At 41.8% G+C, this 27,264-nt stretch overlaps 2 protein-coding genes across 14 annotated transcripts in view; both read left to right on the forward strand.

Annotated features, from left to right (window-relative positions):
• Nucleotides 1-1,729: 1,729 nt before the first annotated feature.
• Nucleotides 1,730-27,264, forward strand: part of RAB9A (RAB9A, member RAS oncogene family) — a 31,775-nt gene continuing 6,240 nt past the window's right edge. Inside the window, exons 1-2 of one of the 10 annotated variants that reach the window (XM_049834207.1) lie at nucleotides 23,321-25,013; nucleotides 26,200-26,289. The gene's annotated coding sequence lies outside the window, so the exon portion shown is untranslated. Of the gene's footprint in view, nucleotides 1,845-22,883; nucleotides 22,979-23,317; nucleotides 26,290-27,264 lie in introns of those variants that run through there. The other 9 variants (XM_049834206.1, XM_049834210.1, XM_049834214.1 and 6 more) reach the window with 9 other exon arrangements.
• Nucleotides 1,736-18,951, forward strand: TCEANC (transcription elongation factor A N-terminal and central domain containing). Of its 4 annotated transcripts, XR_007510177.1 has the most exons (3): nucleotides 1,736-1,844; nucleotides 13,659-16,660; nucleotides 16,701-18,951. XR_007510177.1 is itself a non-coding variant. In XM_049834176.1 (2 exons), exons 1-2 carry the CDS (start codon nucleotides 1,778-1,780, stop codon nucleotides 14,747-14,749), a joined length of 1,158 nt encoding a protein of 385 aa, XP_049690133.1. In that variant the 5' UTR covers nucleotides 1,736-1,777; the 3' UTR covers nucleotides 14,750-18,951. The 4 variants fall into 4 exon arrangements, 3 of the variants coding, with proteins under 3 accessions (XP_049690133.1, XP_049690136.1, XP_049690135.1); XM_049834176.1 differs by having other exon boundaries at nucleotides 13,659-18,951; XM_049834179.1 differs by lacking the exon at nucleotides 1,736-1,844 and adding an exon at nucleotides 1,851-1,870 and having other exon boundaries at nucleotides 13,659-18,951.

Genomic DNA, 27,264 nt, shown 5'->3' on the forward strand with positions numbered 1-27,264 from the left:
GGCCTCATTAGTGAATATAACCAAAAACATTTACTAAAAAAATCACACCGACTTTTTACTGTAATTGAGAATAAACCCCACCATACAGTTGTAGATTTGCTGTAGAACTGAAGTTATAGAAGTACTAATCTTTTACAAAATTATTTTGAATGCCCTATGTAAAACATGTATGAAAGAGGAAAGCACGGCAATAAAGGCAATGACAAACACCTTTGCTTTGACTAAAATACAGCAACTTTTAGGTGTTTACTGCATGATCTGATATGTCCAGCACACTTCATTATATCCAAAAGCAGCCACCCCATGAAGTAAGTTTTACAGCATTTGTTTTCTTCAACCATGTGTGTACCAATAGCTCCATTTGTCATCCAAAAGACTAGTTGGTTATGCCAACAGTAACGGAGTGCAGTGTTGAAAATGGTAAGTTTTACAATGTTTTTTTCTGTTCTCCGCTAGCCTTGGGCACGATGCTCATTCACCCCACTTGGCATGTCGCGCTGTCTTTCCTGAGCTGCCTTTGCTCAAGGACCATGCCATGATGGAGGCTGAAGTTTTAAAATCATCAGAGTATTGATATAGAGAACGAACTGTTTATTGCTTAATGATTGTCTCTCAGTAAATTTACGTACCAAGGACTGGTGTTTGTCAAGGACTAAGCCTGTCAGAGACTGGTACTTGGGAGTGATGAGCTAGAAGGAGCCATGAGCAATCACAAAACTTAATTAAATGTTTGATGAATTTACGATCTTGTTGAGAAGGCACAAGCAGAGGCCTTGCTTGAATAGATAGGGACGGAAAAGATAAGAACTCCTGCCATTGTTCCCGTCCTTGTAGATAATTTAGCTTAAACTAGCCATATGGTTTTACACCACTAATAAAAACTTAGATAATAAGAGCACTAACAAGCATTGATGTATCAAAACATGTAAAGGACCACACTGCACAGAATCACCTGAGGAGGGTCTAGTAGCGGACAAGTGAGGAAGAGTATGAAAGACCACCAGAGGACTCCTGAAGACCACCAGAGACCTTCAATTTGCCTGCCTAAAGGACATTTGTGTGTGCTAATAGTTTCCCGGAAAACTAAAGACTATGTATAACATTTCTCGGAAATCTAGTGAGTATGTATGTAGAACATGTACCTAACCTGCATAATTAGGCCCGACGGTGTGCACGATAGGTGGAGCGATCCCCTGTACATCCAGCGCTGCCAATAAAGAATTCCTACTTAATCAAACTATTAAGTTTCTTTGAATCAGTATCACCTACTTCTTCATCCACCTCAGGTCTGAGGGGAACCAAAGAGCTTTTCCAGCCTTGCCAAGCAGATCGCTCCTGAGGCCCAGTCCAGCATCCCGGCGCCCCTTTCACCTCAGAGCCCTGTCAGGCGCCAAAACAGAGCAATGCCCACAACATGGCGGCAGCCTCCGCCGGAACCCGCGCCTTCACACCTGAGGCTGCTTAGGAAAACAAGTTATTTCCACGGCTGTTGCTTTCTCCGGTTTTGGGTTGGGTTTGTTGGGGTTTTTTTGAGCCCCGCAGCGGCTCCGTGGGGGCAACGCAGGAGCTCACCCTGAATTCCCACACAACCCCCCGGCTACCTGACAACGGGACGTGGCTCCTCAGCCCGGGGGCAGCTCCCGCCCACTAGCGGGAGCAAGCGGGCTCTGAGGCGAGTGGCCGGTGCCAGGGCTCGCAGGGAGCCGGGGGCCAGCGCGAAACCCCTCACCCCCCCCCAACAGCCCGGCCCGTCCGCTCGATCGCTCGCTCAGCGGAGATGGCGGCGCCGCCCGGCGCGGAGCAGGAAGCGGGAGGGAGGCGCCATGTTGAGGCCCGCGGCGGAGGTAAGGGCGCCGGCCCCGCTGCCGGGGTACGGGCCGGGGGTGGTGGTAGCGCTGTGCGTTTCGCCAGGGGCTGCGGGAGTGGGGCGCCCAGCTTCCTCCCCCCTTTCTCCGTGTTGCCCGTGGGGATGATGCTGGGGAGACCCTTCCCCATGCGCTGGGGCGAGGGCCGGGGGGGTCTCCCCGCAGCGCCAGGAAATGGCGCCCGGCGGCGGGCTGGAGCCCCGCGGGGCTTCGACTCTCCCCTCCCCGGGAGGCGTAAAGCGGCCCGCTTCTCCCCAGGCCCGGTTTGCCCGCTAGCACGGTTGCTAGCCCCGGCTCGGGCCTCGGAGGGGGGCAAAGGGGAACGGGTGCGGCGGAGACGGCTCCCTGAGGAGCGGGGGACGTGGGTGGGTAGGCCCGTGCTTGCTTCTCTTTCTGCCTGGGGTGTGCCCGGAGTCTGAGGAGGGGCCGCATATCGCCCCTAAGCAATACAGCAGCAGATCAGACTTAAGCCTGATGGGTCCGGGGAGGTTCTTGTGAAGGATTTGGACAAAACCCACAAAGTTGGCGTATCCATGGCACTACCGAGTGGCGTTTTGGAGCACAGTTACTGGGCGAACTGGCCCACCCGTGTTATGGGAGTGATTGCAGGCTGATCTCCAGCTAGTTTCTTGGGCTGGTGTCTGAGGTGCAGGTTGCGGTGGTGCCGGTCAGCTGCTGGTGTCGTGAGGCCGACTCCAAACCTCTGGCAGACAAGCTGTCACCTGCGGCTGGCTTCCACGCCAGGCACACGCCAGCTGCTTTCAGACAAAGTACAGTGCTGGGCTGCTTCTCCTAGCTGTTGTAATTAACCTACTGATTTGTATCATAAGTGGCTGTAATTCCCAGTCACAGAAAAGGCTGGCCCTGAAAATTGCAGGATGGATATCTGTGGTGGTAGTACTGTGGAATTTTGGGGGGTATTTGTTATATTGGTCCCCATGCAGCATTGGTGTCTGGAGATAAGTCAAACACTGGCATAAATATAGAAAGGAATGGGAGAGTTCACACTTTTCAATGTGGTATTGTTTTTAATAATTAGATATATAAAAATCCATTTAGTTTCAAGTGTATTTCACATCTTATTTCAACCAGTACATCAGGTGTCATGATCAAGACTCTCAAATGTCTAGACGTGTACTTTGATATTTAAGTATTAGTGTTTCAGCAGAAGGAATTGTAGCAGGCACTAGCAATATCTTATAAATACCCTTTGATTACATCACACGCTTTCTCTGTAGAGGAGTCAGGAACATATGTGCTCTTCTGCAAACAAAGGATTTATTTTTAAAGGGAAGAAGTTATATCGTTTTTCAGTGGAACACCTGTAAAAGAATGATAAAGCAATATCTAATGTAAGTATGTCCCTGACAGCGGAATAACAAATAGAAATATTATTGAGCTGAGGCTTAACTAGAAACTGAACGTTAAAGCAATAGAAAGTCTATGTTCATCTGAAAAATGATCAAAAGCTCACAAAAGTTCATAAAACATGTTTTTATTACTTACATGTTCAATTTTTTTATTGTCAGCACAACCTGCCATAAAAAGACATTACAGACTGAACATGTACTTTTATTGTAGTGTGCTAGAATTTAAGTCTTTGCTAGCTCTACATGAGTAAGAATAATCTTCAAAGCTATTTTGTCAAGGATATGTATTCAAGAGAAAGAATTGCTTGTTCATCTCCAAAATTATTCCTATTTTGTTTCTAAAGGATTAAGTGAACAAATGTACTTTGAATAGATACGTCTTAAGTACGTTTTTGCGTGTTGATTTAGGCTCCTCTCTGCAAGCCAGTCTGTTCTGTTGGACTTCTGTGCCAATGCAGAAAGGAGGATATGACATCCACCTTAGGAAAGCTTTGTTCAGGTTGAGGCTGTCCAGGTTTCAAATCAGTACATCTGCAAGAGGATATAAACAGTATTTATGGAGACTGAAAAATAAGTAGACTTGCAACAATGTCAGATGAGATCTGTCAGTTAAAAGCCAATTTTAAACCTGGAGCTCACAACAAGTTCTTCACTCAAGTAGGTTTAAGAAAACCCACCCAATTCTTTCTAGGTAATTGGAACAGGAAATTCAAAAGGAAGTTAGAAAATAGTGGAGGAAAGCTCAGATAACAAGCAGGAACGTGACAGGTAACATCATCATCATCATCATTATAGGTGAACAGGGAAAGTATTGTCAGTCTTTTACAGTTAAAATAGAATGCTCAAAACTCTTGATTTCTTCAAGTACTGGTCCTTGGAGCCATGTAGTACATGATAGTGTAACTTTTTCAAAAAAGTAAACCCCTAATCGTTTTGTCTGTGGTGGAAAGATGGGAACACTAGAGGCTTATGGCCTTAAAAGAAATGCAGAACAGCTCCCAGTTTTTTTCTTCTAAAAGTATTATAGTGTATAAGCCTATCTCAGTGTATTGGGGATTTTGAGTTATGATTTCCCAGTGTTTGGAGGACAGCATTATGAATGCTTCTGCTGCACAGACATTGAGCAGAGGCAGCAGTCCAGATGTCTGATACAATCCCAATGGTGTCGAGAGAGAGGGAGCATGCACTTCATGAACTGGAACTGTTAGCATTACCTATATAAGGCAATACAGTTAATGTATATTGAAGAAACCAGTTTCCCCTTGGAAGATGTCACAGCCTTGCTGAAATTATTTGGCTGGTCTGCTGTCCTAAGTGGTTAGAAGTATTAATACGATCATTGGCATCCATCCTGATGAACAGTTTAGGAAACTAAACTGTATTGAAGTAGTTAATTAATAAACAATGACACTAAGCTGCTTAAATCATATTCGTATTGCCTGGTATGTTTCTAGAGTGAGGAAGAATGTTTATAGCATCCTCTTGCTGTGGGAAAATAATGAAATATTCTTCATATTGTCTTTCACATTTAACAACAATAATAATAAAAGTCTTTTTTTTAAAAAATCTGTTACTATTGGAAAAGCAGGAATGTTAGGAAATGAAGTAATCATTTTACAAAGTGCAAATAATTTCACACAGTGAAGTTTTGATTGGGTACTGAGGTAGGTGATGTTATAGGAATGGTATTAGCGTTTTCTACTTGTCCCAGGTTAAGCTTTGCTCTTCATGACAGAGGCATGTCGGGAAGATGCCAAATGTACTTCTAGCAAGCTTGGGTTTTCTGTGCAGATGGTAAGCTGTACTCTTTAGTTTGCAAAAAACTCTGTTGATTTATAATCACAAAAATTATTGTATGATTTGTGAAAAATTCTGTGCAGCCCCCCCAAAAGCCTGAACCCCTTGATAAACTTCACTCTAGCAGGTCAGCTTAATTAGCGCAAAATATGTATGTCACAATCTGTCCCTACCATAGCTAGGTAGCATTAACTAATGTCTGAGTCATCTGCTTAAATTTCATTCAACACTCTTGCTATGTGTATTTGTCACTTACGGCCAAAATGGTAGTTTATGTTTTGAAAATGTACCCCATGTGTCACAAGCCTGACTTTTGACCTGCTGGAAGCTCCAGCTAGTACCTCATACTGGCAAGTAGTGGCAGGTGGCTATTCCTCTGCCAGCTTTGATAAGGCTTTGTCATAAAAATTTGAAAAACCAGAAAGCCGCTTGGAAAATTCAGGTGACCGTGTGCTCAAACTTGAAAGTATGATTTTGCATAAAGTTGGTTAATGCTGAAAAATAATCTGGGTGTAGATTAGAGAAACCATGTAAGTGTTTTTTATGTGAAATGGTGCAAATTTTAAGCCAAATAAAGCACACGTTATTTACACAAAATTTCAAATGAAACTGTTAAGGACAAACCTCTCTGAACTATATATACGCTTTATTATTGCTCCATTGAATCTTAACGTATTAGAATGTATCATGAATCTGTATAGCTGTCCTATCGTGGAAGAGATTAGCCAATACCTCCACTTGATACTTGCAGTCTAACTTCTTAAAAGCAAATTTTGTCCTTTTTTTTTAACGCTTTAGAAGTATTTTATTAAAAAGCTCAACCATATCAATAGAAATAAAGATTTCCAATCAGTGGAATAATGCATTACTTGTAACCTTTTCAGGTTTTAAGGTGTTTGTCTAACTCGGATAACCAGTCAGTTCAGTAGAAAAATTCACATGGGTAAGGCAGACAAGATACAGGAAAAGCTAAAATATCTTCCAGTGAGAATCAGTTTAATTCTAAACTAAATTATTAAAAGAAACTGTTAGCAAGGTAACACCTCTGCTGGGATGCATGTGTCCACTGTAACATCAGCTGGAGCTCCTAGAACTCAAACCAGCTGTAGCTGTTGGAAGTCGTAAAGAATTTTCTCGGCTACTTTTTGCCATGAGATAATTCAGAGGTGTTATTTGTTGGTGTAGCTGCAATATTGTGAGTCTTTTCCTGAGCTCCAGCTTATATACTGAGGTCAAATGAAGCCGGTGGCTAAGCAGTCTGGTAAGGGCAACAGCTTTTCCTATCTCATTAAATCCATGCATGTTTGATCTTATTAGAAAAATGTGCCGACAACTCTACTTTGGGGTTGATCCCTGAGGCTTGATGGCTTCATTATGCAGTCTATTGATTTTTTTTTAATTATTTTTTTAAGGAAATAAGAATTCTATCTTAATTAAAAATGGGGGTTCTAGGAGAAGCAACTCCAACTCAGGATTAAAAATTTGCCTTGTAAAAGAGGCTATGTGCATCCTCATATGTATGCAATGTGCTCTGCCCTCTCTCCTCTCCAAACTCCTTCTCTTGGGAAGAAAGCTGTGGGATAATGGTTCCAGTGAGAGAAAAGCAGGGCAGAGACAGTATAGCTCCAGATTAGTTAAGAGTGCTGTAGTTCAAGCAGTCACTGATGTAAAAAAAGCAGAACAAAGCTATTGTTCTATCAGACTACTTTCCATTATGCACAAACTCTTTCACCAGATGTTCTCCTGGAAAATTTCTTGAAACAATGTTTTATGTAGTATTCTTAATTTTCCTTTTCTTGCTCACTGTGGCTCTATTCTGTTGTGTGCAGAAGAATAAAAGATGCATTTTGCCTCTGGCACTACAGTGATAGCGTTCTGCAAGTGAAGTAGAGATTTTTGGGGAATGGTTTTGCAACAATCCTGAGCTCACATACTTTGCTGCTTCTGGATCTTTGACCGAGAGGTGACTCTCTTGGTCAGTGAGGTGTCGGTGGTCACGGACATCTGGCAATAGTGCTATTGAATCGTCTCGGTTATTATTGTATTAACTTAACTTTATTTGTATGCGTATTCTTAGAAGATGAATTTCTGTTATAGTTCAGAAATTTTTAGGGATGGGAGGCAGTCTGGCTGAGAGGCAGGAAGAGTTCTGATTTTTGTGAAGACGGAATAAAAGCCCTGGAACGTTGTTTCTTGGTGACATCTTTGGTATCTGCTCTCCTGCTGTAGATAGGATGAAGGAAAGTTTTTGAGTCTGGAGGCTGGCTGTGAGAATTCTCTGATTTTCTCTTAGGCTCTGAGTTTAAAATAACATTTGATAATTTTCATTGTTTATATGGAATTTAGGTTGCCCAAAGGATGAAATCTGGTGTTTCCAGGACTGTGCTATGCACCGTCTCTGCTATAGCATTAACCACATTTTTGGCAGAGAATTTATTACACCATTAGGAGTACTTGGCTTCTGATCTTTATCTTGGCTGTGTTCTGCATTTTCTTCTGATTACATAGAATTCCTTGGAGAAAAAAAAAATCTGCATCTGAGGTTCGGATGAGGGAGAAGAGGACTGGTGTTCAGCCCTTCCAAGGCATTCATCCATACTTAATTGAATGCATTCTGAGTTTGTCTTGGTTTATCAGTGGGAGTTAGCTGTGCTAAGGCAAAATAGGCTATGGCTTTGAACCAAGTAAGGCATATAGCAGAGACAAGGCATTTACCCCAAATGGTTTCGGAGAGGGCAGTGTTTTTTCCAGGGACTGGCTTTGCAGTTAGCACCAAGTGTCTCAGGCTGGGGTTTTTGTTTGTTTGTTTGTTTTCCCCTGCTTAGTTGTTTTACTGTTTAAAAAAGTTCTGATTCAACTCAGTAGTATTATTACCGGATGATGATATTTTAAGCCTGAGGTAGCCTGATCTTTTTTCCTCAGAAGCAAACTGACTGACAAGATTTTTATTGATCACCATCATTTATTCTTGTATACACAAGTGACTCATTATACCATGCAGTCAGTGTGAGAGCTCCTAATGACTTGGCCAGAAAGTACCTCATCAGCATAGTATTACAGAGTTTCATTGTAAATACAAGTCAATCTCTACCTTGTAACCTTCAAAGGACACTTGGAATTCAAATTGATGTTTTCATACATTGCTAAAGTTAAGCAGGATGGAAATGCCTTGTGTAGTTGTAAGAGGGATGAGGGTGTTGATTTTGTACTGCACAAAATTGTGATACTATCATTTGTACTTATGTTCTTGCATCTCTACAATAACAAAAATGCATGATTCATTTCATAACTTAAAAAAAATCCTTTTTCTTGGATTTCTTTCCTCTTGGAACTAGGAAGACAGCAGAACAGTGCTGACTGAGCATGGTTCAGTTAATTTTAGAAATATTTGTTCAGCAGCATTTGCCAAATAGCATGAAATCAGGTAGAAAAGTGGTGAAATTCCAAATTTAGAAACATCTTGAATGAAAGAGCAATGTGTAGGACAATGACTGGATAAGGGACGCGCTCTTTCCCCCCCTGTCTGTATCCCAGCACCTTTGGACTTACAGGGGTTTTTTTTGCCAGATTTAGGCAAATAGGTACCCTAAAAACGTGAAGTCTCCTAAAGGTCATAGGGAAATTGTTTTATCTTTTTTCTTAACAGGCTGGAGTTTCTCATTATGTGCATTTCACAAGACTCAGTGGTATTGCTATGCTACAGCTCCCTCAAGTGGTAAAATAATTTCCCATTTGGAATTGCAGCGTGGTTTCTGTGAAACACTTGCTTTCTTGTCAGAAAATTTGGAGACTTCCCCCAACCTCCTCTTTGTTGTATCTTTTTTTCTTCTTTCAAGAAAGCGAGCAGAAGTAAAATGAACCATTTCATAACCTTGTATGTTCTTTGTAAGTTCAGGAGTCTTTAATTTCTGATCCTGTAAAATAACGGTCTCTGTCAACCTTGGTGATAAATCCAGTCCTTGGTTGATTTACAGGCCAACAAATGCACAAACAACTTTTTTTTTTTTTTTTTCTTTTTTTCTTTCTCCACCACACTGGAAGCTGAGATGAAATTTATGGTTGGGTAGTTAGCGTAATATTTCAGATGTATGTATTATTTTTCATCTTGAAGGATCTTAAAATCCTTTGCAAACTAGGTACACACAGTGAAGCCAGTGCCACTCCAAGAATGCTTTCCTCACAGAAGTCTTGCTATTGTCACTGATAAAAACATGTTTATGATCCTTATTTAGTGGTTTCTCTGCTGGCTATTTCTTGTGCTTCTGCTAGCTACCAGTGAAGCTACTCCACTGAAGTAATTAATTATGGATTTGGTTCTGTTCTTGTCATATATTTTTGATGACTTGCTTTTTCTGTTGTTTTTACCTAATAAGTTAGGTAATAAGTTTGAAGGGAGTCACTCAGTCCTACCTCTTTGCTATATGTTGTACACATTGAGGAAAGCATTCCTTCAGAAGTGATTGTTTTGACTTAAATGCGAGTAGTCTGTTAGGTGGTTAAGTTTCCAAAATTATTTTAAAATCATTGCTCATACTTTGATTTCCATGTTCTGTTTTCAGTTTGTTTAACTTCTGCCATAACATTTAGGTACTTGAATTTAATGTTGCATAAACTTGAAAAAGTCAATGCGTGACTAAGAAGATCTTAACATTTCTAATAATTTAATTTATTGCCTTAGCGCACATGTGGAAGAAGTCCTAAGGTAGAACATATATACTGCATTTAATCCAATCTAAACCAGCCTTTTATATATCTGGTAGAGGGTTAAAAAAACCAAACCACCCAAACAAGTTGTCTTAGATCTGCCTGTTAGAAAAAAACATCTTAGTGTGGGGTGATGAGTTAGCATGTCAGCTCCTTCTAAGTAGCTGTAGGTGTCCAGTGAGCATAAGGTAATTCACTGTGAGCGTGTGGCAGAATGGCTACATTCTCGCTGCAGATGCCAACGCGTGGGCTCCAGCTCCCCTCAGAAGCTTTGTGTTAGTCACCCTGGCTGTCAGTGCCTGCTCATAGCTGTGGAGCCGAAGGAGTCTTTTTCAGCCACATAATTTTCTTGTGTGAGATTGGCCACAGAAGCAGGCATGTCTTCACCTTGCCACCCTGGTGGGCTACCTAGAGTCAGGTGGATAACCATGAGCAAGGACCACTCCCATAAAGCAGATTTTATCTGTGGACTTTATGCATCATTTCTTACAGATACAGATCATCACCCTGCAATATTAGAGAGGAAACTTTCTATGAAGCATAGTCCTCAATGAAAGATCAAAATGCCTCCCTTTGTCACAAGGTAGAAGTATATGCATGGACAAATTATCAGCGGAGCACTTTGTGTGTAGTAATTTCTTGGCATGTCCATAGTCCTGTTATACTAAATATTGAGAATTCATGAAGTCATCTTGCATTTCAATAAGTATATTTTATGGGATGTGTAGCATAATACAATACATACAGATAGGTACGAAGACTGAAGAAAATTATGTTTCAAGTGGAGTATGTGGGAAGGAGCAGAACTGATTCTAAGGCATAGGGCAATCATACTGGCTGAGCATATAACTGTATCACCAACTCTGCCCTAGACTGCATGAAAAACAGTAGATCAACAGATCATAATTTTCTAATGTCAGCTACTTGGTTTTCAGGAGATGGGGAACCATCCTGCTGTAGTGATGGCTGCCCTACGTAAGAAAACACCTCTTTCCACTTTCACAGCCTCTGCGTGTTCCTGCAGCAGAACAGATGAGTGGATGCAATTAAATGTGCTTTTCAGTATGACAATGCATAGAGTTCAACTTAAGTATTTGAAAAATTCATCCTGTTTCTCTGATTCTGCACCTTCTTGAGGAGTAAATCAGTTTCTGTAATGGCCATTATTGAGGTTTCGCAGGATTTCAAAATGTCAAACAAGAATGAGCTGTTTAAATACAGTTAAGTGAATGCACAGAGCATTCACTGTGGAGGTCAACTTGGTCTATAGAAACGGATGAAAGTTTGCGCTCACTCTCTGTCTCTGTCCTTTCCTTTTGTGGAGCTCTGAGGCCCTATCTAAAGTTTGAACTTAGTTCTGTCATGCAGAAAACAAGTTAGCTGGGCTGGTCCTCATAGAAAGCAACAGAGCATGGAAATTACCCAGCTGTATCACTTGTCTCTCCTCTCCCCCCATTCTCTGGAAATTTCATCACGGAAATGGTGATTGTGCAAGAAATCTCCTTATGAGTTCCCTTAAATATGGACATGTGTAGCTAGCTTTGTATCAGTCTCTATCAGGCAGATGACTTTTTCTGGAGTAGAATCGGGTTGTATGCGACTTCAGACAAAACACTGTTTTTTTGCACAAGTTTAGAAGACTAACTCCTAAGAAGAGACAAACGCTTAACACGCACAGCATACCATTCAGTTTTGCATTCTACATTTAATTTTCCTTTTGAGCAAACAGGAGAAGTAACATTAGTAGTATTAACACTCTGTGTGTGTAAATTTGCATATAGCAATGCACTGAGCATCTTTTGGTTAAAGGGCTTAATAAAGAGGAATTGAATTCTTACTCAAGCCATGAGAGACCACATTCTGAAATCCCCTTTTTCTTTTGTTTAATGCATCAGAACATATGGGAGCATGCTTTAATAATGCTACAGCTGTAAGAAAGCAGGTACTTTTTAGGATATAGAGGGATGTGTCTTTAAAAAATTTCCAAAAATGGCAATTAGGAGTTTGTAGATGTCACTGTTTTGAAACTGTTTTGCAGGTATCACTCTTTTTGAGCTGCCCTGCCCTGATTGATAATCAAACGGTAATATGATGCCAGCGCTAGCAAGGGAAAGGGCAGTGGTGGGGACCTCAGTTAAAAGTTTAGTAGTCTGGCTTGCTTCTCTGTTAGCAGCTATAAAGAGAAACTTTGGGAAGAGATATAATGAGATCTCTTGCATAGCAAGCGGAAGGTTGAGGGTCATGTAGGAACCAGAATGGTGTTTGGGTCTTAAGATCCACTGAGTTATGTCAGGCTCACTTAAACTTGCTACAGAGTAGCCTCAACCTTTGCTTTGCAGCTCCCAATAAAATGTGTTCAGCTGCTTACTGTTTAGTAGTTGAAGAAATCTCTAATATCAAGTTATGGTGATGTATAAAAGTTCCTCAGAAGGCCTGAAAACTTGTGACATCTCCACCAGGTGCTTGAAAAAGTCATTTAGATCAGTGGTTTGTTTTTGGTCAGATACCATGCCCACATTAGCTGTTTAATTTTATTCTTTTGAAGTAACAAAGACTTTAGGAAAAAAGTCTGAAATGAAAAAAAAAAAAAACAGAAGGATTTGTGAAAAAATCTTGGTAAGTTAAGGTATAGTTACAGGAATGACTGGCTTTAAAAAAAAAAAAAAATCCCAACAACAACTAAAAAAGCACCTACAATGTGGAGTTTTTGGACCCACTTTGATTTTTCTATTATTGTGTATCATTGCAACTTGTACTGAGTTCATTTGTAGTCACATGCTTGAAAACTGTGAAAAATGGAAAGAGAGGTTTAAATACATGTTTCCAAAAGTTGAAACGTAAGTCAGTTTTTCTGAGGAAGGTTATTTTGCGTATGCGTTCTGGAAGGATGACAGCAATGATCTCCCTGCGTCTGGAGTCTTGCAGTAAACTTCCATGTCATTGCAACTTTCGGATTAAATTAGTGCAGTGTTTACTTACAAATCTGCCTTTAGAGATTATCGGGACACTGTTAGAGAGTGTATTCAACGGTGTGAAATCATTAGGTTATTCAAGTACCTGTTATAGCAGAAGGTCCTAGACGTGGTTTTTAATAGACTTTAAATTTCTGTAATAGAAAAACAAACTTATTTTCTGAAAACAGCATTCTTATTAAATTCAGTTTGTTGACACCAATACTGTAAAAGCCTGACAAGTATTTTTATTGTTTCTCTGTATGTGTGAGGAGGGGGAGATATGTTTCCTATAAGGCCTCCTTTTTATTTTTTTGGAAAGCGTATCGTTTCATAACTGTCTAGATTTTGAACATCAATGGGTGATCATCTAGTGCTTTTGGTGAAAATTGCTGAATTTCACAACTTGTTGCTGCTTGGTAGTCCAGTGGTACTAGAGTGTACTATTGTGCAAACACTGCCAAGTCTACCTGTAAGCTCATGCAGCAGAGCGGTTGTGTAGTTACCTACTCTCTTGTAGTAGTTGAGAATCTCCCTGTGAACTTCTGTAGTGGTGTGCATGTGTAGAAGAGCAAGTATGACAAACATTTTTATTACGCTAGTAGTGTCTTTGTTAGTGTGTTTTTTGGCAAGATGCTGTGCTTTTCCTTAAAAATTAGTGTCATACCCTACTTTTTAAATTGTCAACCCTACCCCAGCAGAAGTCTCTGTGGGCTCTCCTTTCCATCAGTATTTTCCTTGGATGAGTGAAGACTAGCATGCCCACTTGCATTTTTCCAGGACCAGGCTCCTCTGCATTTTGTATTTGCTCTACTAACTCTACTGTACACCATTTAAAGAAAAAGCTGCCAAAACCAGTGATGTGTACAAATAAAATAGTGTAAAATAAAAAGAAAACCTTGTGAGAATATATAGAAAATGAATTAACATCATAACTGCAATAAATATGATAAACATTTTTTCGCTTTCAGGTTTAAAAATGTCTGACCAGAAAAATATTATACACAGAGCCCATTGTATTGAAAAACTACTGTCTGAGAACAATTGCCAAGATATTGAGGATCATCTTAAAGAACTTGAAGATGTTGATATGACTATAGAGTATCTTCAGGGGACTGAAGTTGCCAAGGCTGTATACAGAGTACTCAAGAGCTGCCCTTCAGCAGAGTTGAAAAAGAAAGCAAAGCAGTTACTATCAAGGTGGAAAGCACTTTACAAGAATAACCGTGTTCAGTCGATGCAAGTTAAAAAGTCCGTTTCTGTGTATGCGAAAGAGGAAAGTGAACATCTCAGTGTGGTTCCTAGAGAGCCGTTGCTGTCTGAAGGGCCGTGTCAGCCGGAGGCGTTAGATGCTGCTAGTTCTAAAACTTTGGTCCCATCACAAACTGTTAGAAATGTGGTAGGTAACGACACAGAAGGCAGCGTGAATCAGCTTGCTTCTTTTGAGGAACAACACACTGATAATGAAGATTCTAAACCTCCTGTTAAGGAAGCAAGTCTGCAGCAGGATCTGATGAGAGCTCTGAGGTGTAAATGTACAGATCTTCTTTACAAAGCTTTGACCTGTTCTGCTAAAGACGAAGAAGAAACTGATAAATGGCTAGAGCTATCTAAAGAAATTGAAGAACATATTTTTGCTCTTCATGCTAAAAATGACAAAAAGTACAAAAATTGCATCAGAAGCAAAATCTCTAACCTGAAGAACCCTAAAAGTTGCCACTTAAAACATAAACTTTTTTCAGGGACTTTGAGTCCAAAGGCTTTTGCTGAGATGACAGTGATGGAAATGGCCAGCGATGAACTGAAACAGCTCAGGGCTCTGTATGCAGAATCATCTGTTCGGGAACATCAGCTTCCACAAGTTATTAATGGCACACAGACAAACAAAATAAAGTGTAGGCGCTGTGAAAAATTTGATTGCACTGTCACTATGATAGCCAGGGGAACTCTATTTCTTCCAGGTTGGGTGCGAAACACAAATCCAGATGAACAAATGTTGACTTACGTTATTTGTAATGAATGTGGAGAGCAGTGGTATCACAGCAGATGGATTTGTTTGTAATGCTATCCTTCTTGAATAAGTGGTTTAGAAACATAAATATGAGAAGGTATCTCTGTTGAAACTGTATAATTTAAAATTTTGTATTGACATTTTGTAGATGCTGCCACTATAGTGCAAAATCAGTTTTAAAAGTTATTTTTGAAGATGACTTGAATAAATTATGTGGTTTTAAGTAATGTCAATACATAAAGAAATAAAAGGGAAAAAATGGTAACACTACATCTGAGAGGAATATTCACTAGTAACTCCATTAAAAATATTCCAAGTGCTGCAGTTTTTTTCCCCAAGGTACTGAGTACTTGAAATTTTCATTATCTTCAGCAGGAGTTCTTTCACAGAACATAAGTTTCATTTACAGTAAACAAACTGTTTCCAAAACTGCAGTTCACATACTTGTGTGCATTGCAGAATGTTCAGCATGGACTCATTCCTTAAATAAATCATTTCTTGCAAGTAAGTGTGATGTTATTAAGTTGGTTTGAGAGCTAATGTCGTAACAGGGAAAAAAGGAATGAAAAATAGAGTGTAAAAGAGGGAGAAGGCAGCTAGCAAATGAAAGCAAAAATGAAGTTCTGCTTTAGCTTTTTAAAGCTATTGGAAAATAGGACTTGTGACAGTCTCTCAGTTTGGAGTTCAGATTTGCAATGTAAGATGATATGTCCTGCAACTGTTAAGAAATGAAGGCAGGATCAGACAAGTGTTTATTTCAGGCAATTATGTAAATACATTATTAAATTTATATCTTTATTTAATAAATAAAGGCATGAAGCTAATATCTGAATGGATATCCTCTCTTGAACTGGGACATCTGTCCTGAACTGAGCAAATTAATGTTTTTATGTGGTGCAGATTACCCAGAAAAATGAATAGAAGGAAATCTAATAGCTAAAGCTTCTATACCTGTTTTTGTTCCAGAGTCAACAGGATTCCCAGTGGCTGTATGCTAGAAGCATTTCTTTATCAAAAATTACCACCTTAGTGTTCTTCTCACTCAAGTAATAGCCCTGTTGTTTTTTTCTGGAAAGCTTAAAGTTACTTTAAAATCAACTATCTGAATACTTTGAATGGAGTATATATCAGAAGTCAAGGAGATGTTTCTTCTCTCAGCTGGGAAAACCACCTGAATCTGGGTATCTTTCATGGCTGTCTATTGGTCTGTAGAAGACTATGTTCATACTGCGTGTCCCTGTTTTGGTTTCTTCACTGGTTTTGAACCTAAGGAAATGCAGGGAAGAATGTCTGCCCCGCCGGAGAGGTTAGGTTCTTGCAGCAAAGCAGTAGTACTGCTTGGAAACATAACTCCCTTCATCATGAATTTCCTTGTTGGAGTATGGACTAGATGGTGAAATGGGTCAATAAATTGCCAAAGTCATGCTTTAGGCACAGAGGAAAGTGTTTTGTTTCACCCTATTGTATAAACCTAATAAAACTGCATACTTGGCATTAATGGGGATACCTTCTACAAATGCACAGCAGGCATTTTGCAGTTCAAGGCTAAAATGTATCAGCTGAGCAGAGAAACCTGGTGAGTATTTGCTGGGGGAATTAAGGACAGTTCCTGTGCCCATCCAGCTGTAACACAGCTGAGGCTGGTCAGCTTCTCTGGGCTGAGGCTCTGCCCTGAAGCTCTCCAGCCACATGATTTGTCAGAGAGAGGAGTTAGGGGCATGAGATGAGAAAATAGCTCTTGGTGAACTAAAAGCTAGCCAGGACTAAAAAGCGAAGACAGGCTTTTATCTGTATATGGTGGAAGTGGTGTGTAAGCCGGTGTTACAAAGAGGCGCTTACTATTATTCCACTGAAAAAAACCCAAGAAAAATCTTCTCCCTTCTGTGAAGTGTTAACAACTTTCAGCAGTGTGATTTACTGTGGTATTATGTAGATTTTTATCATGTGAAAATGTGTGTTTTAGTGGAATTGCACTGATAGAAAACAAATATTAAAGCATTAGGCCAGACCCGCAGTGTTCAACTGTGTAACCAATCAGTTAATATCTGACCTTCCTTCCCAGCCCTTAGCCTTGTGCTGGAATTGATGCTTACAAGTAGGCCCGCTTGTGTAAGTTCAAGTACTTCTGTGTAAAGTATTATTTTTAGTTTTCAATAAAACTACAGGAAAGCAAACACTTCTGTGTTACTGGTTCACAGTAAGCACAGAGTTGTGTGCTGTCATTTTGGAGGTCATGGTCCTGTTGAGGAGAGCTATATGCCAGTACTGTGCTGTGTCAGAACACTGTGTAGCAGGAGGTTTTATTTTAGCTGTGAGCAACAGACACTTATAAATAATTTCTGCCTGCAGATAGTTTTGAAGCCATTCCAGTAATGTATAGCTCATCCACGTTTTGTCTTGGGGAAGGGAAATGTTACAAGGCATAGATGGTGTTTTTGACAGAATGTGTTTCAAGGGTAAAATTTGTAGCTGTAATACTGACTACATTTCTGACATATTGTGTAATATCATTTTCTTTTGAACTGTCTCCATCGCTAAATATATAGTGCTAAGCTATATGCCCCAACATGACTGGGATTTTCTACAGATCCATATTTACTGAGGAGCTAAGAAAATGTAAACAGCAGATATCTTAAAACTTTTTCAAATCATTAAGCAAGCCTGCCTCACTGCAGATCTGAGTCAGCTGAGCCTGCAGCAGCAAGAGGGTTGTTTCATTCTAGGCTTTCACATCTTGCTCTTTCTCCTAAGATGGGGAAATAATAAAATCCAGTTACTAACAACTGCAGTTGCAGCTTATGGTATAGAAACAACTGTCAGTAACTACAAATAGTCAAAAAGTGGATTATAACCATGCCCCTTTTACAGCTGTCCCTTAACTTTATTCCATCTGTTTCAAACCAAGAGCAGTCAGAACTCTTAGGGCAAGTCCTTGGTGCCCTCGCAGTTGTAAACTCAGCATTTTAAAGTGGTTTTCCATGGTAATACATTGTGAGCAGGCATTCCTCTATTGCCTTCCTTCCCAGTAACAATTCAACTCGAGAGCTGGCTTTGTAACAAATCCAGTTAAAGCTAGACATTAAAAACTGAGAATATATTTGTAAATTTTCTGAAATCCAGGAGTCATGAGAAGAATTTCTGTTCATATTGAAAGAGACGGAACCCTTACCTTTATTCAAGAGTTACCTAGTCTAAGCTGCTGGCTGCTGGTTCAACACACAAATAGTTGCTAGGTTCTTAGCGTGACCTAAAAGCTGGGTACAAAATACACTGCTGCTTGCTCAGATAGTCTGTGAGACAAGGACGAGATCTGGGAATATTGGCAGAAAGGAGCAGAAGGTATTGGGAGGCAGGGAGAGCAAACTGGGCCTGTTTTGGGTACGCTGAGGACACAGATCTGTAGGGAGTGAGGCTTTGTTATTCCAGGGCTGGTAAAGCAGCTCATCAGGTTCGGTTTCATTTTATGCCTAGTTCATGCTGATAAACATGCTGCCCACAACTTCACATTTAACAGTTAATGGAAGTGTATACAAAATCATGAATTATTGTATTACCTTCTTGATCATCTTCTGCCATCGGTTATTTTCGCCTAACACAGTTCATTACCACTTTGGCCATTTTTCCATTTGTGTTTGTATCCGATGCTCGTTACTTGAAAGGTTTAGTAGAAAGCAGATGTCATGTGTAGCATCATGTGCCACTATATATCAGAATACTGTACAGACATGAAGTGCCAAATAGGAGAGACGGTCATTCAAGTAAATCATTGCTCTTATTTAAAAAGGCGTGGTCATAGTTTCACTAAGCAAAGTACTGCTCTAGGCCACAGTGTGTCAATAGGTTCTATTGCCCCTACCCTGATTGTGTAACTGCACAGGCTTAAAATGTTTGACTGGATAAGATTGTGTGCTTTGGCTGAAAATGGCTTTAAAAAGTCAACTTGCAACTACACAGTGTATGCGCCAGCAGGAGGGTCTAGATTACTGGAGACCAGGGAGTGTCAGAGTCCAGAAGCAAGAACAAAAGGAAAACTTTGAAAAGTGAGATTCTTTTACGTTGTTGAAATCGTCTTTTTTTCAGTTTGTTCCAGATGGGAAAAAGATCTCGTAACTTTTTAAAGCAGAGACAATTAGTTTTGGTACAATGTTTAGCATATCCATGATGCTACTCCACAAAGGAGCGTGACGTTAGAGGTGATCCACACAGACATAGGACAAATGTATGCCGAATAAGGCTAAAGTCTCTATTTTTTTTCACTGCTGCTTGAATTCTATGATTTAATAGTAGCAATAAGGTCTTAAACATAGATTGCACTCAAAGCTCAAGCAGCCTGCAGCTGCAGAAGTTGTAATACATGTCTTAAGAAGATGAGAGCTAAATTAACAATGAATTTCACACAACTTTCAATGTAAAAGCAAAGATACTATTCTGAGAAGTGCTCTATTAATTGGAATCGATGTTGCTCCCTTAACACCAGTGACAAAACTCCTGGTTGCTGGAGATCCACTGCCAGATCCATTTAATTTCATTCTGTTGAGGGCCTTTTGTATCTCCCTCATAACCCTCTTACTGTAACATTTTCAGGGAGGCACTTGGCTGCCATTTTTTGTTTATAACTCTTTCTTCCTTTCCAAGCCAAAAGGAAATTTGTGCTGTTTATTGTTTATTTAAACTGTATTCCTTTCAGTCTGCTGTGCTATGTATGTTTGTTACTAAAGCCGAAAACTGCAGCTCTTTAAACAAATAAAGAACAGCTCTTTTTCTGGCAAAAAGAAAAGTTACCTGGTAACAGGCTGTGGTTAAGGAGCAGATATGTTGAATTACCGTCCTGCAGGGAGTCTTTAGGGTATAACGGCCCAGTTCATCGAGTGCGTGGAAGATAAGGAAAGAAACAAGAGCACTTTGATAATTTCTTGGGTTGCTTGGGGGCTGGCTTGCTGCATTCTGGTATTAGCAGAGCCATAAAGGCAGATGACTTCATATCCCCTGATTTTGTACTGCTGTAATTCAGCCAGGAGGTGACAAAGTCATGTTTTATCGAGGCCACGTCATCGCTTGCCAGGATGGCACAAAGTCTCCTTGCCAACTACAGATGGTAAAAAGCATTATTCACAAGCTCTATTAAACGAGAGCTTTGCTTATACAGAACTTTCTCACACACACACACACACACACACACAAAATTGCCCTTTATTTGCCATTGGGACGTTATTTGCGCCGTTTGCTAGCACGTGACATAACAACAATTGTCTCTTCACGAATACAGCTCTGTGAATAAAATCCTTGAGGTGCAAAGTCAGCTCTGGGATGAACGTGCCCATGAGGGAGCAGCGAGGGTGGGTTGCTGCGCAGGAGGAGGCGAGCCAGGAGCGGAGGGTGGGTGACAAGGAGTGCAGGGACAGTGCCTTCACTAGAAAGGGTCACTGTCCTGCAGCACCCAAACAAGAAGGGCAGGGCAGGTTCGGTGACGTTAATTGGCCAAAACCCTCGTGCGCAGCAGACGAGTCCGTGGGGAGGAAGCTGTGCTGAGGTGGGGCTGGCTGTCGAGTGGGGTTTGGGGCATGAGGTGGGCTGCAGGACTGGGGCCACCGCGCTCAGACAGGGACCGAGCCGAAACGTGGTTCCCGCTGGCGTTGGGACCCCGAGGCGGAGCGGGACGGTCAGGCAGCGGCCTCGGGCAGGAGCAGAGCCCGCAGCGCCCGCTGTCAGGACCCTACGCTGTGTGCGGAATTAAAAACCAGAGCGATGTTGGTGTGTGCGTTTCAAATCACGTCTCAGCTGGGCATTTTCTTCTGTCTGTTCCTAGGAACTGGCAGGTGTACTTCATGTGACCGGCCTTATCGGTGGCATTATTTGTTCTACAGATTTTGATCATTCTACAGCAACTATTAGTTCTGTTACATACATGAGTAATAATAACAGTGTGGACACAAGGGAAAAGGGCCTTCAGTTCCTGATACTCAAGCATGCATGCGTGTGTTTTTACCCTAAATCTATTGATACTCCATTATGCCTATAAAATCATAAGCATAATAGGCTGTGGTTACAGCATGGTCCTTTTCTATTTTCTTTTATGTTCCCATGTAAAAGAAGTAAAAATATATCCTATGTCAGAAGCTTAAGAATTTTGTTTCTAACTAGAATTTTAAAAATCTGAGGGACCTAGACAAGCTTGAGAAGTGGGTTCTTGTGAACTTCATGAGGTTCAATAAGGCCAAGTGCAAGGTTCTGTGCCTGGGTCGGGGCAATCCCCAGTATCAATACAGGCTGGGGGATGAAGGGAGTGAGACCAGCCCTGCTGAGAAGGACTTGGGGGTACTGATGGGTGAAAAACTGGACTTGAGCCGGTAATGTGCGCTCACAGCCCAGAAGGCCAACTGTATCCTGGGCTGCATCACAAGAAACGTGGCCAGCAGGTCATGGGACGGGATTCTGCCCCTCTGCTCCGCTCTGGTGAGAGCCCACCTGCAGTTCTGCGTCCAGCTCTGGGGTCCTCAGCACAGGAAAGACAGGGACCTGTTGGAGCGGGTCCAGAGGAGGGACACAAAAATCATCAGAGGGCTGGAACACCTCTGCTGTGAGGAAAGGCTGAGAGAGTTGGGGTTGTTCAGCCTGGAGAAGAGAAGGCTCCGGGCAGACCTTCTAGCAGCCTGCCAGTACCTAAAGGGGGCTTATAAGAAAGATGGGGACAAACCTTTTATCAGGGCCTGTTGCATTATGACAAGGGGTAGTGGTATTAAACTGAAAGAAGGTAGATTCAGACTAGATACAAGGAAGAAATTTTTTTACAATGAAGGTGGTGAAACCCTGGCCCAGGTTGCCCAGAGAGGTGGCAGATGCCCCATCCCTGGAAATGTTCAAGGTCAGGTTGGACGGGGCTCTGAGCAACCTGATGTAGTTGAAGATGTCCCTGCTTGTTGCAGGGGGCTTGGACTAGATGACCTTTAAGGGTCCTTTCCGACCCAAACTATGCTATGATTCTATGATTCTAAATTTCCTTAAATGTATCCAAGTGTCTGAGAACCAGTGTTGTCTCAAGAAAAAAAGATGGTAGCTTCATCCAACAAGGTATCCAGTGCAAAACAGAGTAATTATTTCCTCCACTTCTAAATGCCGATTTTTTTTTCTTTTTAAATCACAAAGTAATGCTGTAACTGATCAGAGCTTACATCTTAGAATTACCATCACTTAAAGAGGTCATTTTTCTACCCCTCCAGCACTTACTTGTATTTTATTTTAGCATTGGATGAAAGCAGATCCCAGGAAAAAAAGTACTTAAAAAATTTCAAAGTCCAGCTTTGTTAAATAAGAATGGGTCTAGTATCATCAGATTTGCCTCTAGCACGGACTGCCTTTTAGTAGTCCCACGCTCCTGTCAGTAGGAGACATTTCCTTTTGGCGATACTGAGATCTTGTTTTCCATTCCTCGGGCTGCATTGTAAATCTAATCCAAAACAAGATGACTCTGCAAGTGGCAATTCCCGTCCAATTGCATCTCCCTTATGATGGGGAGCACGTGGTGACTGCATTTCAAATGCTCTTTCCTTATGCCTGTCATCGCCTATTCCTCTTGATGATGTGGGAACCTCTTTAAATACACTTAAATAATTTCCGCTCCTTTCAATTAATTACATTTTGCCCTATCCTCGTGATGAGTTGTAAGAGCACGGAAAAGACCGTGTCACCGGCTTCTTTAGACTTCTCTTCCCGCGGTCTTGTTTCAACAGTCACGTTGATGTTCCCCTGAATTCCTATAGAAAAAGGTGTCTGACTGCTCTTTTTAGATAGCGTCCTTTGGATTTTGGTTAGTTCCTTCCCTGACACGCGTATGTCTTTAGGTGTCTCTCCCTGTAAAGCAAAGCTGCCCCAGTTTGCGTGGAGCACGGCGCGAGTGCTGCCTTTCAGAAACCACCCCCACCTGCAAGTACTGCAAAAAGGCGTTTTAAAGCTTAATAATTCAGAGCCTTCCGGAGCACATGAACGCCGTGCCCTCTTGCAGCTTCTTCTCGACGTTACACTCGAGCAGCGAGCGATGGGCGGACGGACGGACACACGGACACCCCGGGGGCGGGGCCTCGGGTGGGTAGGTGGGTGGGGCGAGCCCCGCCCCCGCCCCTCCTCCCCGAAAGGCGGGGCCGGGGCTGGGCTCACGTGATCCCCCCCAGCCCCCGCCCCCTCCCCGCTCCGCCATGTTGTTTCTTCCTTCCACAGCGCCCGGCGGTGGCGGCGGCGCAGCCCGGGCTCGGGACCGGCGGCAGCAGCCCCCTTCACCGCGGGCAGGTATCGGCCGCCGTGGCGGGGTCCCCTCCCTTTTCCTCAGCAGGCGCGGGCGAGCAGTCGGCCGGCGGACTGAGGGCTGTCTGCGGGCCCGCCGTTGAGCGGTGAGGGGCTCGCTCTCCCCCGGCGCCGCGCTCCCACCCCGGCAGCCTTGAGGCGGGCGGGAGGGCGGTGTGGGGCTGACCGGGGTTTGCGTTCTTCTCCTTCCTCCTCACTCTCCGCTTAGCTGCTCCGTTGCCGGCTCCCGCTGCTTGCTCGGGAACGGCCGGCTGCCGAGCCTTCCCCCCCCGGCCCGGCCCGGCCCGGCCCGGCCCTGCGGAGCGCCCCGTGAGGGGGCCGCGGCGGGGGAGGGCGGCGTGACCGGGGATCCCGTGATCTCCGAGGGAGATCTCCGAGGTGTTGGGGTGGAACGCGGTTTCCTACCTGTCTCCTCACCACCCTTCAAACCGGGGGGGGGCGGGAAATTGGGGAAAAAAAAAAAAAAAATCCCTTTACCGCCTTTTCCTGTTTGCTGTCTGCTCAAGAAGGACTTCTGTGTCCCAAGGGGACCCTGAGCAAATGGTGGGTTTTAGTTCTTCTTTTTCGAACCGGCGACTGGACTTAGCTCCGCTCTGCAGCGGCCGGTTGCGTTTCTCGTTGTGGCAGACGGCTGTCCGAGCTTGGAGGGGGTGATGGCTGGAGAACCACAAGGGTTAGGTTAAGATTGTCAACTGGCTTACGTCCGAGTGGTTAGTGAGCAGTTTCCAGTGTAAGTATTCCATGTTAAATGTACCTCGTGCAAAATAATCGAATGAATAACAGAATAGTGCAAGAAAACTAGTTTTAAAAACCTGTGTTACTGGCCTTTATAGGAAGGTTACCTATAACTAGATACATAGAGAGCACTTAATTTTACTAACTTGGGTGGGACAGGCAAGCAGGGAACTCCTTGGCTAAATTTTCTTTTGGAATTAAAACACTTGCCTGGCTGCAGATAGCTGTCATGCACTCTGCCACCCCACATGTTGTTTTCCTTCTTTCCTTGTCCATAATAATTTACAGCTCTACTGAATAAGCATGTGGTTTTTATTTGTCTTTACTTTTAAAGTGTTGTACAATGCCGAAGTTGTCAGTGCTTGTTTTTTTTAGAGCAAGGGTGGCTGTGTGTGACTGGGCTTTTTAGGGAATTTTTTGGTGGCTTTTTAGTAGCTTATAAGGTAACAAGCTGTAATGGCAGACTGGAGGGAGAGCTGTTTCTCAGACATACCCCAAATAAATCCAAACCTCTTTTTTCCTACCACTTTTTATTTCTAGAGAAGCCTAACCAAAGGTTGGTATCTGTGTTTCAGTATCAACATGGAATTTATAATAAGCTTATTTTTCTCTGTCTTCTTTCAGGTTGTATGGAGCTCTGTTTGTTGCCTTAATTTTAGTAAAGCCTTTTCCGTTAGGTTAAATATAGGGAGTGTGCAGTTAAAAAAAAAAAAAAAAGGCTCTAGCAGTCCTTGTTTTGCTTTTGAGTGTTTAAACAAACCATCAGTTTCCTTAAATTGAGAATATGTTAAAAAAACCTGCAGAGGGTAAAATGACATAATTGGATTTCAAGCTGTATTTTATTTTGTGTCAATTTAGTAATAAATTGTGAGAAACAGATCTTTAAGCTCCTTAGGATTGGAATTCCACATAAATGTTTCACAACGTATAAAAACTTCCTAGCAAAAAGTCTTAGAAGAATACCTTAAGTTTTGTGGGTTTTTTTCTTGTTTGCTTTTTGGTTTTTTTTTTTGTTTGTTTGTTTGTTTTTTTTAGAATGCTCATTCTCCTTGGTGTTTTGTTTTTATTTTCATTCTCCACAGAGCAGGCAGTATGTTGGCCTGGTGCAGTGCAACCCACTTAATCCCTTAGGGATGGGCTTTGGTCACATAGTTATATTGGGAAGAATATGAATGTACAATGTAGTCTGACCAACAGAGGCTGCTACTGCTAAGAGTCCCTGGAGGAAAAGGGAAGCTAATGCAAGGGAGAAAGATGAGCATGTATGAGCAGAAATAATTGCTTGGTAAGTTATTGAAAGAGTGGGAAGCAGTAGCAGAGAAGTAGGTTGCAAGGAGAATGTCAATTAACTCATGAATTGTTAGAAATATAGGACCAAGAGGAGCAGCACCTAAGGGTGTTTTGAAGTTGGCTGAAAGTAATAGAATATTTAAGTTGGGAAATGCTCCGCTGTGAGCTGCTGAGAAATGTCAACTCTGATTAAATCGGAATAAATGATAGTTTGTTCATTCTACTTGAATGTGAGGAACGCGATGGAAAGGGAAGGCCAGATCTCTGCAAGATTAAACTAGCAGAGGTATAAATGTAGATATTTCTCCAGACAAGTTTTGCTGATTGAGTTTGTGGCTAGATTTAAGTTAGAATAAATTGTTTCTGACAGTAGGTACTGGGATGATTTCATGATCCAGGGGTTATGTGGACTTAAGGATTCCTTCCCTTGGCTGCTGCTTCTTTCATAGTCCTGAGTCATACCAGGCAACTGTTTGAACTAGAGTCCTGAACTACGTAGGAGTTAAAAATAACCTTGTAAACAAACCCCCAAATACAGCTTTTTGGTAATCAAATGAGTGGCAACAGCTGTATGTCAGTTCAGTTTGGGTTGTGTTCATGTTACAAATTACTATGAATAAACTCTAGTGATATTCTGGTGTTTGCTAAAGTGTATCTAGTCTGCTATTTTCAGATAACCTGTCATCAGATTATTAAAGATCTGTCCAACAGGAAACACAAACTACCTTTGCAGTGCAATGGTGAAATCCTAGATAAAGGAAGGCAGACTTAAGAGGTGATTAGGATCTCAGTAGGTCAAGCCACATGATTGAAGCGCTTCCAGGCTTCTGGAGAACTAGGCAGCTGACAAATGGCCATCAGTAAAGGGATGTTCCTGATCCACAGCTCTTACAACTGTACTCTGTGGAGGGGAGGGTCAGTTTGGAGACTAGCTAATGTCTGAGCTTGTAATGCATTCAAAAGTACAAAGTGTGTAGCTTCTTGACTTCATATCTATATGTTTCCCTTTGAATTGAGAGCAAAATCTTTCAAGGTCAAACAGGCTTGTGGCCCCTTACACACTGAAGAACTGTTCTTGTGCCACTTAATTGGCCAAGGTGTAAACAAGGTGTAAATACAAGAACAAGGATTGGCTAAGCAGAGAAAAGGGATAAAATTTGCTTCTGTCCTTTTCTTTCCAGATTTCTGGAAACTTGCAGATCTGATATAGGTGACAAGTGTAACTACTCTGTAGTTATTCAGGGCTGAGAGATGTAAAAACTCCACAAACAGTAAGTGTTGAAAACATAGTTCTAGATTCTGCCCCTTCTGTTGCAGCTCTGATGGTTCTTGGGACTTTTTTTTCCCCAGACATTTTACAGAGACGGAGTTTATGTCATTTTTTTGATGAGCCACTGCAACTAACAAACCACAAGAAACAACTTTTTTCTATGCTGGCTTGGTAAATACTGTCAAATGCTTTGTTAGTGTTAAGGAGAAAAAAAAATTGCTAATGAGGGAGTAAGTTTACATTATGTTATTGAAAGGCCAGTGTTTTTGTCAGACAAAATACTTGAAGTGTTTGTGTGCCTTTTTAAACTGTTCATGTCTGATGCCTGTGGTTTAACAAAATAAGATGGCTTAGCAAAGAAAACTGTGAATAAGCTTCAAAGCTGAAATGGATGTGTTGTATATGTGTAAATTTGAGGATAGGAAGTTATGAAACATGGTCAGTGTTACTGTTGTACTAGTTATGGGACTGCTAATTCTGCTTCTGAGTAACTCCGAGAGAGTGTTTATTCTTAAATCTTTAACAAAGATGGCCCCTTTTTTTAAGAAGTCCTGGGTGAAAGCATATTAGGCTGTAAATAAACGTGATTACTTGGAACAAACTTGAGTCTGCCTTGCCTTGGATTTTTTTCCTTCTTCAAGTCAAATGGGTGCCCTTTAACAACTTCAGTTAAAGGACAGCGTACCACATATCTTCAAGGAAACCTTTGGGTTTAGTCTTTATTTCATACAGCAGGTGATCACTGGATGTAAATGGTGATTGAAAGAAATTTTCTTGCCCATTTCCAAGTTAGAAAGTAGGTACGAGTGGAGAAGCAATAGTCTGGAAATTTGAAGTGTCCCTTACATCTCTTCAAGAATACTGAAGCAATTCAGTGGTGCTATTGCAAAAGACCCAGTTTTAGGTGTCTTTCATTAAAAAAAAAAAAAAAGGGGGGGGGGGGGGCTAGAGGTGTGATTTCAGTTGCTATGTGGTT

This window comes from Accipiter gentilis, chromosome 31, assembly GCF_929443795.1.
Source record: "Accipiter gentilis chromosome 31, bAccGen1.1, whole genome shotgun sequence".
Classification (NCBI taxonomy): Eukaryota; Metazoa; Chordata; class Aves; order Accipitriformes; family Accipitridae; genus Astur; species Astur gentilis.

Coding starts and splice junctions, on each gene's coding strand:
- TCEANC (XM_049834176.1), top strand. CDS start 1,778: ATGGCGGCGCCGCCCGGCGCGGAGCAGGAAGCGGGAGGGAGGCGCCAT. Junction 1,845..13,658: donor TGTTGAGGCCCGCGGCGGAG/GTAAGGGCGCCG, acceptor TTTCGCTTTCAG/GTTTAAAAATGTCTGACCAG.